The 11646-nt window shown below is 41.9% G+C and overlaps 1 protein-coding gene across 1 annotated transcript in view; it reads right to left on the bottom strand.

The window, feature by feature from the left end:
• Positions 1–595: 595 nt before the first annotated feature.
• Positions 596–11646, bottom strand: part of exoc4 (exocyst complex component 4) — a 106905-nt gene continuing 95854 nt past the window's right edge. The window contains exon 20 of the mRNA XM_020652962.3: positions 596–2794. Within this exon, the coding sequence (XP_020508618.1) occupies positions 2557–2794 (238 nt within the window). The 3' untranslated portion in view covers positions 596–2556. The remainder of the gene's footprint in view (positions 2795–11646) is intronic.

The raw sequence follows: 11646 nt of genomic DNA, 5'->3' as shown, positions 1-11646 counted from the left end.
ACAAGTGAGAGGTGAAACGGATTATGGGAAATGTAGTGTACTCTCACCCCAAACTAACTGTCGCATCCATTGATTGACAGTATCCACAGGTGTTAACGGGAAAAGGGGGGGGGAAGCAAAGCTGACCCAAATTCTAGTATAGCTATACGAAAAGCCTTTCCTTTGGAGAGTGAGACAATAAAGGAGCAACCAAAATCCAATATAAAGACACATTTAAGGGATTTAGCTAAATTGTATTCTGAAATCAGGTGTCCATCACAGTAAACACAAAAAAACACAATGTGCCTCAAAGAGTCGAAACAGACATGGAATTATGCCAACAACAGCAGAGCTTTAAGGCGATATGTTGTCTGTGTTTACTATTCAGATGTAGCACTTCATGCTTCAAACCACATCTCACCTGTCAGGTGAAGTAAATCCTAGTGTTGGTTTTGGATCCCATGTAAGGTTCTCCATTGCATCAAAACAGTGACAGACTGGCCTGTGATTTGCAATAGAAGTGTCACTGCATGCACTTTCTCCCGATGGAAAAAAAAAGAATTGTTATGCAACCACACAAGGAATAACACAGTACAAAATACACAAAACAAAAAGAAATGTTTGAAGGATTTATTATTTCATTGCATAAGTATGCGTTGACAAATCATGTGTGTTTAATTCAGAGTAGACAAACATCTCAGAAGTGGCACTCAACAGCCAGAAGACAAGGAGGATGTTTTAACTTGCTCATGACTAACCCCCCTCTGATGACTTAAATACATTCTTACTTGAAACATGGAAATTACTGGAAATGAGGAAGAGTGGAAAATAAAGTTCCACTGAAAAGAAAAACAAAGAAATAAAAAAAAAAGGTTTTCTGTGTTTTGCCGCAAAGTAAAAACAAAATAATCTTAACTACATTTTACATATCTCATTCTTGAATAAGAAGCATGGACAGGATTGGGTTGTGTTTACATATACTGTAAGGAGTGTACTGTCCGATACTTGAGTTTTCTTCACATGGGGGTTTCTGTTAGCAGTGTCATTATAAAGCTAAAGTTCCGGTGCGAGACATTAAACGGACGGTTAACATTGTATTAAAGTTTCCCATGTATAACATTACAAGTAGCTTTGAAGTGAACAGCTGAAAGAGCAGATTTGAGATTTTACACCAAGTGTTCGTTTCAGAGTGTTAGGCAAACCCCTCAGCAGCTCCTTGGTTGTTTTCTCATCGATCCCAGCAGATGTGTCATTATGATGGATTGCTCTGTGGGCTTCGGGGAGACCAGCGGCGAGCCCGCTATATTGACAAGGCTCCCATTCCCCCTCTCCTCCTCTTGTTAAGTACTTCTCTTCCAAGTTAATGAACTAAAAAGAGGGAGGGTAATGATTTGTGATCGTCTCTTGAGTTATATTTAGTTTACTTTCAAAGAATTGAGCCCATGTAGTTGGCAGAATAAAGATTTCAAATTGAATCATTTTAGTTTATAGAGCAAGAATGATGGATTTTATGTATTCCCGTACACATTTTCTTCACACAAAAAAAGGCGCAAGACATTCAGCATTTTGGGGTGGAGTTGAAATATAGCAGCTAAAACTAAGAATGTGGTTGAAATCAGCGAAACATATTTATCATAACTGAGGCATATTTGTCAAATTTGTATAAAACAACCTCCAATTTTCCGCACTCTCTGTGCAACTTTACAGCAGCAGCTAAAAGAGAGAAAAAGACAGATAAACAGATTTTTAACGGGCATAGATATGATACAATTCTCGGTGAGGGAAATCTTTAGGGACCAACCCAAATTGGCAGCAGGCGGGAGATGTGGCCTCATTCAGACAGTCTAATCTGGCATCTGTTATTGCAGACAGAATCAGTGGGCCCATGGGGCTGCCAGGAGAGGGGAGATAGAGGTGTAATTGAGAGCAGCAGTTTAGATTTAATAAGAAAATGAGATGAGATGGGGCCTAAGTTTGGTTGAGTGTCCACAACAATTGTCTTTTATCTGTAAGCTGGAGTCGTGGGGAGTGAGGGGTTGTTGGAGTCGCTTGAATGCACCATTTGTGTGTCTTTAAACGAGTGAAAATTAAAGTTATGGGTGACTTTATGACATGGATTGATAGGGGACTAGACTAGCAGAGTTTGCAATTGTGTAAGTTGTCACCTCGCTTCCCAATTAGGGGTGAGTCAGAGCAGCTTGGGCTTATATACATATTTATGTGATCTACATGCCCAGAGTTGGAATAAAGTACATCTATGTCCCTTAACTGCAATGTGATTCATCACATCAGGCAGGATGAAATGGAGAAGACACATCCATCACACACATTCAAATCTAGGTCTAGCAAGTCACTATTTCAGTGTCTTCTAACCCAATTCTTGAACATCTCTTCCAATTTCTTCGTAATGTCTTACTTTTGCATAAATGACCTGTTTTGTTTTTTTTTGCTTTATTTGTTCCCACTAGAGAGATCTGAAGAACATTTTAAATGGATCAAAGATGCGCTTATTTGGAAATACACCTTTATTTTCTTGTTCTAATAACATCTTCCTGGTTTCCTTGCCTTGTTTTATTATTAGACTGTAGTGATCTTCTTGTCCTTGGTGGCCTGTTTGATGGCCGCCTGCTCACAGATGATCTCCTTCAGCCTCTGCAGCCGAATGTTTTGGGTGCTCAGGTCGCCCACGCCTGTCTGGCTGCGGTGGAGCAAAGACAGGGCGTTGATGTACTCCAGCTCGGTGTAGCGGACACCCTGGTCCACCACCAGATTCAGCAGCTCGTCTGCAGTGTTGTACAGCATCTCGTAGTACTGCCTGAAGGGAAAAACAGTAACAGAAGAAATAAAAAAAATAAAAAAGGTTAATAACACTTCATAAACCTGTTTTGCATAATTCCAGTGCAGAATCAAAAGGAACAACAACAACAAAGGGGGAAACACAAAAAGCGAAACAAACTGATGTTGCTGTCAAGCCCAATTTCCTTAAAACGGACTTCAAGGACCTCACCCTGGTGAGCTGCTGGTGGAGGGAAAACATTCAGCTCCTGCATACTACTGAGACTATTTTACTGAAACACTGTTGACACATCCAAAACAGGAAGGGGTTGTGTGTAGAATTAATGGCTCTTTAAGCGGGACCTAATGCCACAATGGGCCATTAGAAAAAGACCATGAAGTACACACTGATAAAGAAGGAGCACAAAGGGGGAGAGAGAATTGATTCATTTTAAACAATTCCAGACATAAAAGGCCAAAGACTGACAGATTAAACGAGACTTTGTTTGTGCTTGTTAATATTGCCTGTCTTTATTTATTTGTCACTGAATATTTAAGGGTAGACCTCTTGTGTAAGTAAGCTCAGGATGGAACACTCATTAAAACAAATTCACAGGAGTAGACAATGTCCGGCTACTAAAATGGATTCAGGTAGAAGGGTTAGTAATGAAATGTACACTGCTGGACTTCAGTTGCTGCTCAGGGGACTGCTGAGATGCAGGGCAGACAATTTTTCTTTTGCTAGAGGGCAAAACGGGTCAAATACCTTGGGGGACGTGTTTTGTGTATGTGTGTTCGAGGGGCAGTGTCAACAGCAAAATGCAGGCACACACTAGAATAGGTTTACCAATTTCTGCCTCTGGCTGTGGGACAAATCGCTCTCTCCTAAGATAGACTAAATGTTACAGCTCCATACAGTAGTTGTAGATAAAGTAGGTAAGAGAAGGCGACAGGTTGTAGAATAGGGAATATAAACAGTCTTTTTTTCCCCTTCTATCTGGACATCACTTAAAGGACCATTTCAGAGTTTGTGTCCAATATTTTTTTCATACATTTTTCCCTTTTCTGTCAAAGCATCTATTTTACTATTTTTGAGGGCATGCTGTACAGAAAATGTGTTTTGTTTTTGTTGCATTTTTTGTCTTTTTTGTTCAAAGCACCTATTGATTTCCATTCATTTAGGTGTGCTATGAAAATCAATAAGATGAGCCTTGAAACTTGCCTGAGTTGTGCAGTTAATCCCATGTAGATCACGTCTGTGTTCTTTTTTGTCAATATTACATAGATGTTGGATGATGTCAATTAACGGAGGTCAATGGAAACTACTGGACGCTTAAACATTTGAAGTAGATCAGCATGTAAAAACCTCAGGTATGCCTTGTCTCTTTCCTTCTACTTGTGCGATATTTAACATTGACCTTTTTTGTTTTGTCCACATGGGAGGCTTGTCAGGTAAAAAAAAAAAGATCAGGGGCAGATGGCAATCACTCAACAGTAGTAGCTGTTGCTGTGAGGGCAGCCCTTCAGGGAAGAGAGATAAATGTAGGACTGGTTTTGTTAGGCTGAAGAAAAGCCTTTGAGGGTTTGGGGTTATGAAGAAAAAAAAGAGAGAGCCACCTGTTTCAAACCGCTTGTTGTTTGACACCACAGGAAGAAAGAGGAATTTGTTATTTTGTCTATGAAAGCATCCAGAAAAAGTGGCTCAAGCTTTCTCAAATGCCTGGGGAAGATGGAGACAAATGGGTTCAAATCTTTAGTGATTTCTGATGGCGCGGTAAAAAGACACTTTGGTAAGAAAAGATATTTTAATCTCGCATGTTTGGCTCCTCCACCCATCCAGGACCCACTCTCTTCTTCAAATGATCTTTTTTTCGATGCTAACGAGGCGTTAATGAGCACTCGGGAAGCTTCTGTTCCAAGGTGTTTTATGTGCCGTCATCGTGGAGATTCAACAGCAGGAAAAGACCTAGAGAGAGTAATGGAGGGGTGCGATGAACAAGATGGAAATGAAGAGGTAAAAAATGGAGGGGAAAAGAGTGATGACTGAAGAGATGAGTGAGGAATAGATGTGCATAATGTCTGTTTTTTGGCCTTCCCCTTGCAAGTAAATGCCCTTGGCCATCCAGGCAACGAAGCATTTGCATTCTGTCTCACTCTCCAGCCTGCTCTCAATTTCTCTCCAAGGTCTTGTTCATTTTTCCATCCCTGAGCTCATTTCAAGAAAAAAGCTTGTCAATATTGATGAGGGTCACATTGGTTCATTTTCTTAACCGGGGGGGGGGCGAGACAGAAGAAAGGCAGGAAAAGCACCAAGACTGGTCCCAATTCGTGAATTAATCGCACAGTGAAATATGAAGCGCATGTGCCTGTCTCGACTTTGTCTGAATGCTAGTACCTTCAAATGTGTCTCTGTTTTGTATCCGTGGGAATCTGCAGTTTGTCTGTAAGTGTTTGAACACACATTTACCTCTACCATCGCGGAACACCAGCTCGAAAGCATTACCGTTTCATTTCTAGTAATTACCTGCACGCTTGAGGCAAATCAACTCATTGGGTTGACGTAATTGGAAAAACTTTAAGCAGTGAAAAACAATACATTTTGTTTGTTGAAGGAAGAAGCTTTGAATGAAAGGCGTTCGTATTTCAAGCGTTTATCCTGGGTTATTAATAGGACACGGATTAGCAGAGGAGGAAACTGTTGATTTTGAGCAATACACTGAAGTAGAGTTACTCTCTCAAGAGGATAACTACTGCAAAACTTGTCAGCACTAGATGTATGTAAAGTTTAAGCCCTTTAGCTACATGCAATCCTGAAAACATCTATAACTTCAGGACAGCCTGTCCCTGAAATCTTCTTGAAATGCCTTTTCACACATGTCCCTCACAGCAACAGATTTGCCCATAATATCCAAGATGTCCGATGAAGCAACTGATGTTTCGGACGTCTTCACAGTATCAATGAATAAGTGTTTAACACATACAGGCAAGTAGAAAAGAGTAGGAAGCAGCTTCATAGGAAGAAAAACACTTCCTCACTGTGAATTGTGAACTGTCCTTAATATAAAAGCTGTGTTCACTCATTGGCTCACCCAAACTTCTTGCAGAAACATTTCCGGGCGCTGGCCACACAAAAAAAAAAAAGAAATTTGTCTGTTTGCATTCACACACGCAGCTCATCCCAACATTTTGTTTAATGATTCTCTGTGGCGCATGGGTCTAAAACCATGCAGATGAGGTTGATTTAAGAGTCTAATGTGAGTGTGAAAGTGAGTGTGCCAGCCTTGTGATAGATTGGTGTTCTGTCGAAGATGCATTCATTTGCCTGTCGCCCTGTGGGAGCTGAGACAGGCTGTGAGTATTGTGTATAAATGATGATGGATGGACAGTAAAAACTGTCTCAGGTAGAAGTTATCTACAAGTTCTTGTTAAGAGTATAGGCGCTTCTTTCTTTTATATAAAGGAAAGCTTTCTGGTAGGCAGCAAGTTACAGTATGAACACAGTGCGAAACAAATATACAAGCATCAAACTGAAGTTATGACCGCTTTGACAGGCACCAAAATTCAACTTTGACATATTTTCCCCAGCCTAAAAAGTCTAATAGAATTGTAAAAACAGCTAAATGCTTCTGAATCCATCTGTTGATGCCACGGCAGGCGAGTGGAAATAAAAAATATCTCATCAGGGCTATAAAACAAGGCTTAACTACAGTATAATAGCAACTATAATTCACTTGGTAGTGATGTGTTTAGGGAAAATACAGCTTAGGATTTGTTAAAAGCAGGTCTACTGATGCTCATTTTAAACTGGTGATGGGGTGCTAAATCCACTGAGCAGTTTCCCTCTGTAGTCAAAACAGAAAGAAAGTGTGCAAGACTGTCATCTGGTTCTTAGTGTGTTTGTGTCTGAATGTGTGTGTGTGTGTGTGTGTGTGTGTGTGTCTTAGACAGCTGGCAATCTGGCCTGTGTTCAGTACAAAGGGGAGGGGGCTGGCTCGGAAAGAGAGGGAGGAAGGAGTGTTTGTGTGGAACCGTGTGCATGTGTGTGTGTCTATCTAGCGATGTGTCTGAGTGATGTATGTTAGCGTGTGCTGAAAACACTTTCAAACAGTTCATTACCCAAGCAGTTGGAAAGCCATTTGCCAAACAGGGTAAGGGCTGTTAATAAGATTAAAATCTCTCGGCACCCCGCCTTCAAGAAAGAAACCCCCAGCGACACATACACACACACACACACACACACGTTAACACACAAACAACCACACACTTTTTTTTATCCACAGAAAGACAGAGCTAGTTAATGAAATCTGCATTTTTTTTTCTCCTGAAGAAAACCAATTGTTGTGAACTGTTGTTTTGATGGTGCCTACCTTTAAGTCTTTCCTTCTTTTATCGCACACACATACCCCCCCTGTCACCACACACACACACACACCCCCCCCCCCCCCCCCCCCCAAACACACACACACTCATTTGACAGATATCCACCTGCCTCCACCAGAAGAAGTCCCATCTATAAGGGCGCCGCTTTAGTAATCAGCGTGCGTTTCTGTGCATCACTATGCCTCCATGGTGTGCTTTCTATTAAATTTTAATTAGCTGCCCCCCTCCCTTTCCCCGCATACAAAGAATATTAAGTTAATTTATGATGCGTGGCTGCTGCGTGGGACAGACTGATGTACATGTCAATGGTTTGAGAGTGTAAAGAGAGAGAAAACATGGTGGAAAAGAGGGATGAAGAAGACAAAGACGAGTGAGAGAAAGACAGGAATCAGCACAATTTGTAACCCCCCTAATTTCCAGCGTGTACAATATTAAGGCCATTACGGGCTGCCTCCGTCAGCGTGTTTGGAACAACACATTAATTGGTGATGGGGGAGATGATGTGAGGATGGAGGAGGAGGAGGAGGAGGAGAGACCTCTCCATCAGCCGGAACCAAGACTTGTTGCTGCAGTAACAGAAACCAAGGCTGCAGAAAACAACAACAAGGCTTAAGAATCGCCTCCTCTCATTAGCACTTACTTTAAATCTGAATGCCCTCACTGCATTTCAAAAAGGCACTCTTCACAATGCTTTACTCTTTATTTTTTGACACCCTAATACAGGTTTTTTTTTTTTTAATTGTCCCCAAGGTGGACACATTTAAAAAATCCTGACCCCACATTAAAGTATGGACGAGTAAAACTACTCATTTGTAACTCAGGCTCGCGGCCGCCTGGCTGTAAAGTTCAGACTTTAAAAAACCTTCTGTTACCGCTTACCCTCGATGTGATCGCTCATTTTAAACGTCAGCATAAACGATCAAATGATACAGGTGGTGTCATTAAGCTGGATGTTATTTCTTAACAGTCAACTGTGTGATCATAAAGAGCATTGTCTGGTAAACAAGTAGCATTTATGGCTTTTCTTTTTAAAAGTCCTATTATGTGCCTGTTCAGTTGTCTGAAAACAGAAAATATGTAAATGTGAGCTGCTGAAATGGTACATGGTGATGTTACGCAGGAGGAAACAGAACACAGAACACTAGCTGAAACCAACAGAAATGTGTTTGACATGTTTTTGGATTTTACTTTAGTTGGACACAAGTCCCATCTGTTAACATGGAGGAGGTGGAGTTTATGAGCTATACTGCAGCCACTCGGTAGGGGGCGCTCACAACATTTTGGCTACACTTTTGAGGAGCTGTTATGTCGTCCTTTTATTACAGTCCAGAGGTCCAAAGAGATCCCCCCCCATCCCGCCCCCCAAATTTTCAGGTGTGGGACGGCTTGCTAGCTTCTCCTCTTCTTTAAAAGCTGTACCCCAAAGTGCTTTCTTTCCCTTAATAGTGTGTTTGATCTCTTTTTTTTTTTTTATACTTTTGGTGCTCTGTTAAAGAGAAAAAGCTAAATACTGCAGTTACACATTCCACAGAGTTTCTAACCAGGCGACTTAGTTTTTTTTTTATCTCTTCCACTTAAATATGGTTGAAAGGTGTCTGAAAATGTTGTCAGTGCAGCCTTCTGTTCAAAGAACAAGAAGTACTTTTACAGACATGCCAGGTAGAAGCGACCATGGTTATTTCACTTCCACACGTAAACAGTGTTTGGAATGTAGTTTTAATCTTGGTCCGTAGTACAGTATCTCTCCATCCCCCTTTTCTCTCTTGCTCTCCCTCCCATGCTGTGCAATTGTCTCTCCTCTAGTAATGAGGAAAAGTCTGCAGAGACACTGAGACTAACGCTTCATCAGCAAAGACCGGCCCCATCATGCTGCGCCAAGCACAACAAACACACATGGACACACACACACACCCACACACACACACACACACACTCTCACTGGCTTCATCAGCAAAGACCAGAGTCATCATGCACACACACAAACACACACACTGGCAGTATTAATAGACAGGCTTCATCAGCGAAGATCAGTCTCATCATACTGCATCTTGCGCATGCACTCGTGGACAAAAAAAAAGAAAAGGAGCAGAGAAAGGGAGGGGCTGGAAGAAGAAGGGAGAAAAACAATTCAGTAGAGGCGGTGCAGGTGGTTGTTCGGCAGCAAAGAAAGAAAAAAAAGAAACGAGAGGGAAAGAAAATTGGAGAAAGGGGGACTGAGAGGGGAGGAAGAGAGAGATAAAGAGAGAGACACAAGGTGACAGGAAGGGAGACAGAAGCCGAATGAAGTGACAGCGTACTGAAGCCAGGCCTAAATACAAACAGTTTTATCTGTTGACTCCCACTACCTCCTGACACGGCCGTCAACTGTACTTATTACCACATTCTCTGCAGATACACCAGCCTGACACCTCCACACACATACACACACAAACACACAGACGGTTTATGCGCATACACTGTAGAGGCTCGTAGAGAAACGCAGAGGCTGGGGCGGGACACTATGCAGTACACAAGGTTCTTGAACAATTCACACATGTACGCCCGCACACTGTAGTCATTTCCAGCAGCAGACAGTCGGGTGCAACGGGCTGAACTCTGGGGCATCTGAACAGCGAGCTTGTCAGACTACTGTTTAGCCTAGCTACGAGCTAAGGGGGCTCGCAAGTTAGCTGATTGTTATGACAGCGCTGCAACCTGCCTACACGGGTCACCGGTCAGCTCCCAGCTCCACCGCTTGTATGTTTGTGTGAGCGTGTGTGTATGTGTGTGTGTGTGTGTGTGTGTGTGTTTTGAGTTTGTTATGTCTGTGTGTGTGAGTGGGTGTCTGGACAAACGTACCTTAAATGGCCAAGATATTACACGAACAATCACATACACATTTCTTTATGTTTACCTCTGTGCAGAACATGTTGTGTGGGGCCTGAGGTTTTTAAAAAGGATACTACTTCTCATGTCTTCCTGTGAAAAACCACCCAAAAAACTATCTATGTTTGCGTTTGAATCATGTAATGTAGTATTTTTCTAATGATCCAATTACGACCAGCGATGATGGTTCAACGCATTTGATAGTCATTGGATAAAAGTCTTAAACTTAAGTCATGGTCTCAAGCCAGTCAGTCATTTAGCTTACTTGATCTAGAGTTACACAGTTAGTCAATAGCTAATCAAAAAACTGAAACATGGCTATTGTGCGTCAGGAAACAGCTCAAGCAAAAAAATAACTTTAAGACACATAATAAACAAAAACAAAAAAATAGTGCAAAAAAAAAAAACAAAAAAAAAAAACTGACATATTAGGGCATTTAAGTATCTTGTGTAGCTGTGCAGCAAACAATATGTGCTAAGATTTCATATCTCAGTGAGAGCTATTTATTTTTAATCCTTATTTAAGGTTGCTAAATCTCTTGCCAAGCAAAACACGCCTGAAACGCTGGGGTGGACTGTTGCCAGGCAACAATAAGTTTTTTTCCCCCAAAGTTTTATTGTTTTCTTTTCTTTGGAGCTATTGTGCCTTCTGGTCCTTTCAAGATAAAAAGCCTTGACAACAAAATCACCTTTATCTCATCTCTGCATCTGTCAAGAAATCAACATAAACAAAGGAAACAGAGCGAGATGGACACGAGGGACCACGAGGGGAGATCAATGGAGTGACAAGGTTGCGGATGCTGTCAATACACACACCCGCGCACCCGCGCACACACACACACACACACACACACACACACACACACACACACACACACACACACACACACACACACACACACACACACACACACACACACACACACACACACACACACACACACACACACACACACACACACACACACACACACACACACACACACACACACACACACACACACACACACACACACACAGTACACACAGATGTGAAATTGCACTGACACACAGTTCTGTAGAAAAGGGCAGAGCCACTGAACTGTTTCTGAGCAGATGGTCTGTGTGGGTCCACTTGTGTGTCAGTGTTTAGGTGTGTGTGTTTGACCTTGACCCACAGGCTGATATTGCTGCCAAACTCCTGACTGAGAGACACGAGACTGCCATAGGACCTTGTCATACACACACAAATACAATACACACATGCTCACACACACATTTGCATTTTAACACCCTGTTCAATCTTGAAAATTGACATACTGTAGGTCTATACTGGATTATACTGTACATAAAAATGGATTCAGCCACAAGGTGGCAGTGTTTGCACATTGTTCTTCCAAATCTATGAGACAGAGGGGAGTGAGAGTGTGTGCGTCTGTATGTGCCTTCATGAGTTCTGCACTGCTGGTGACCGGGCCTCTCCTTAGTTTTAACTCAGATCAGTGGTTATTACGGTGCCCTTGTTCAGGTCTCTTCCAACTCTCCTTTTCCCATACAAGCACAGAGAAGCAGAACAACAGGCAAAACACACTCTTAAACACTCCCACATGCACACACGTAGGAACATAAAAAACACATGGGTAGACAAGGAAGCATCTGCAGCTTTTT

This window comes from Labrus bergylta, chromosome 23 (assembly GCF_963930695.1).
Source record: "Labrus bergylta chromosome 23, fLabBer1.1, whole genome shotgun sequence".
In the NCBI taxonomy this organism is placed as follows: Eukaryota; Metazoa; Chordata; class Actinopteri; order Labriformes; family Labridae; genus Labrus; species Labrus bergylta.
The sequence above is the reverse complement of the archived record's forward strand: the minus strand, read 5'-3'. Positions and strand labels throughout refer to the sequence as shown.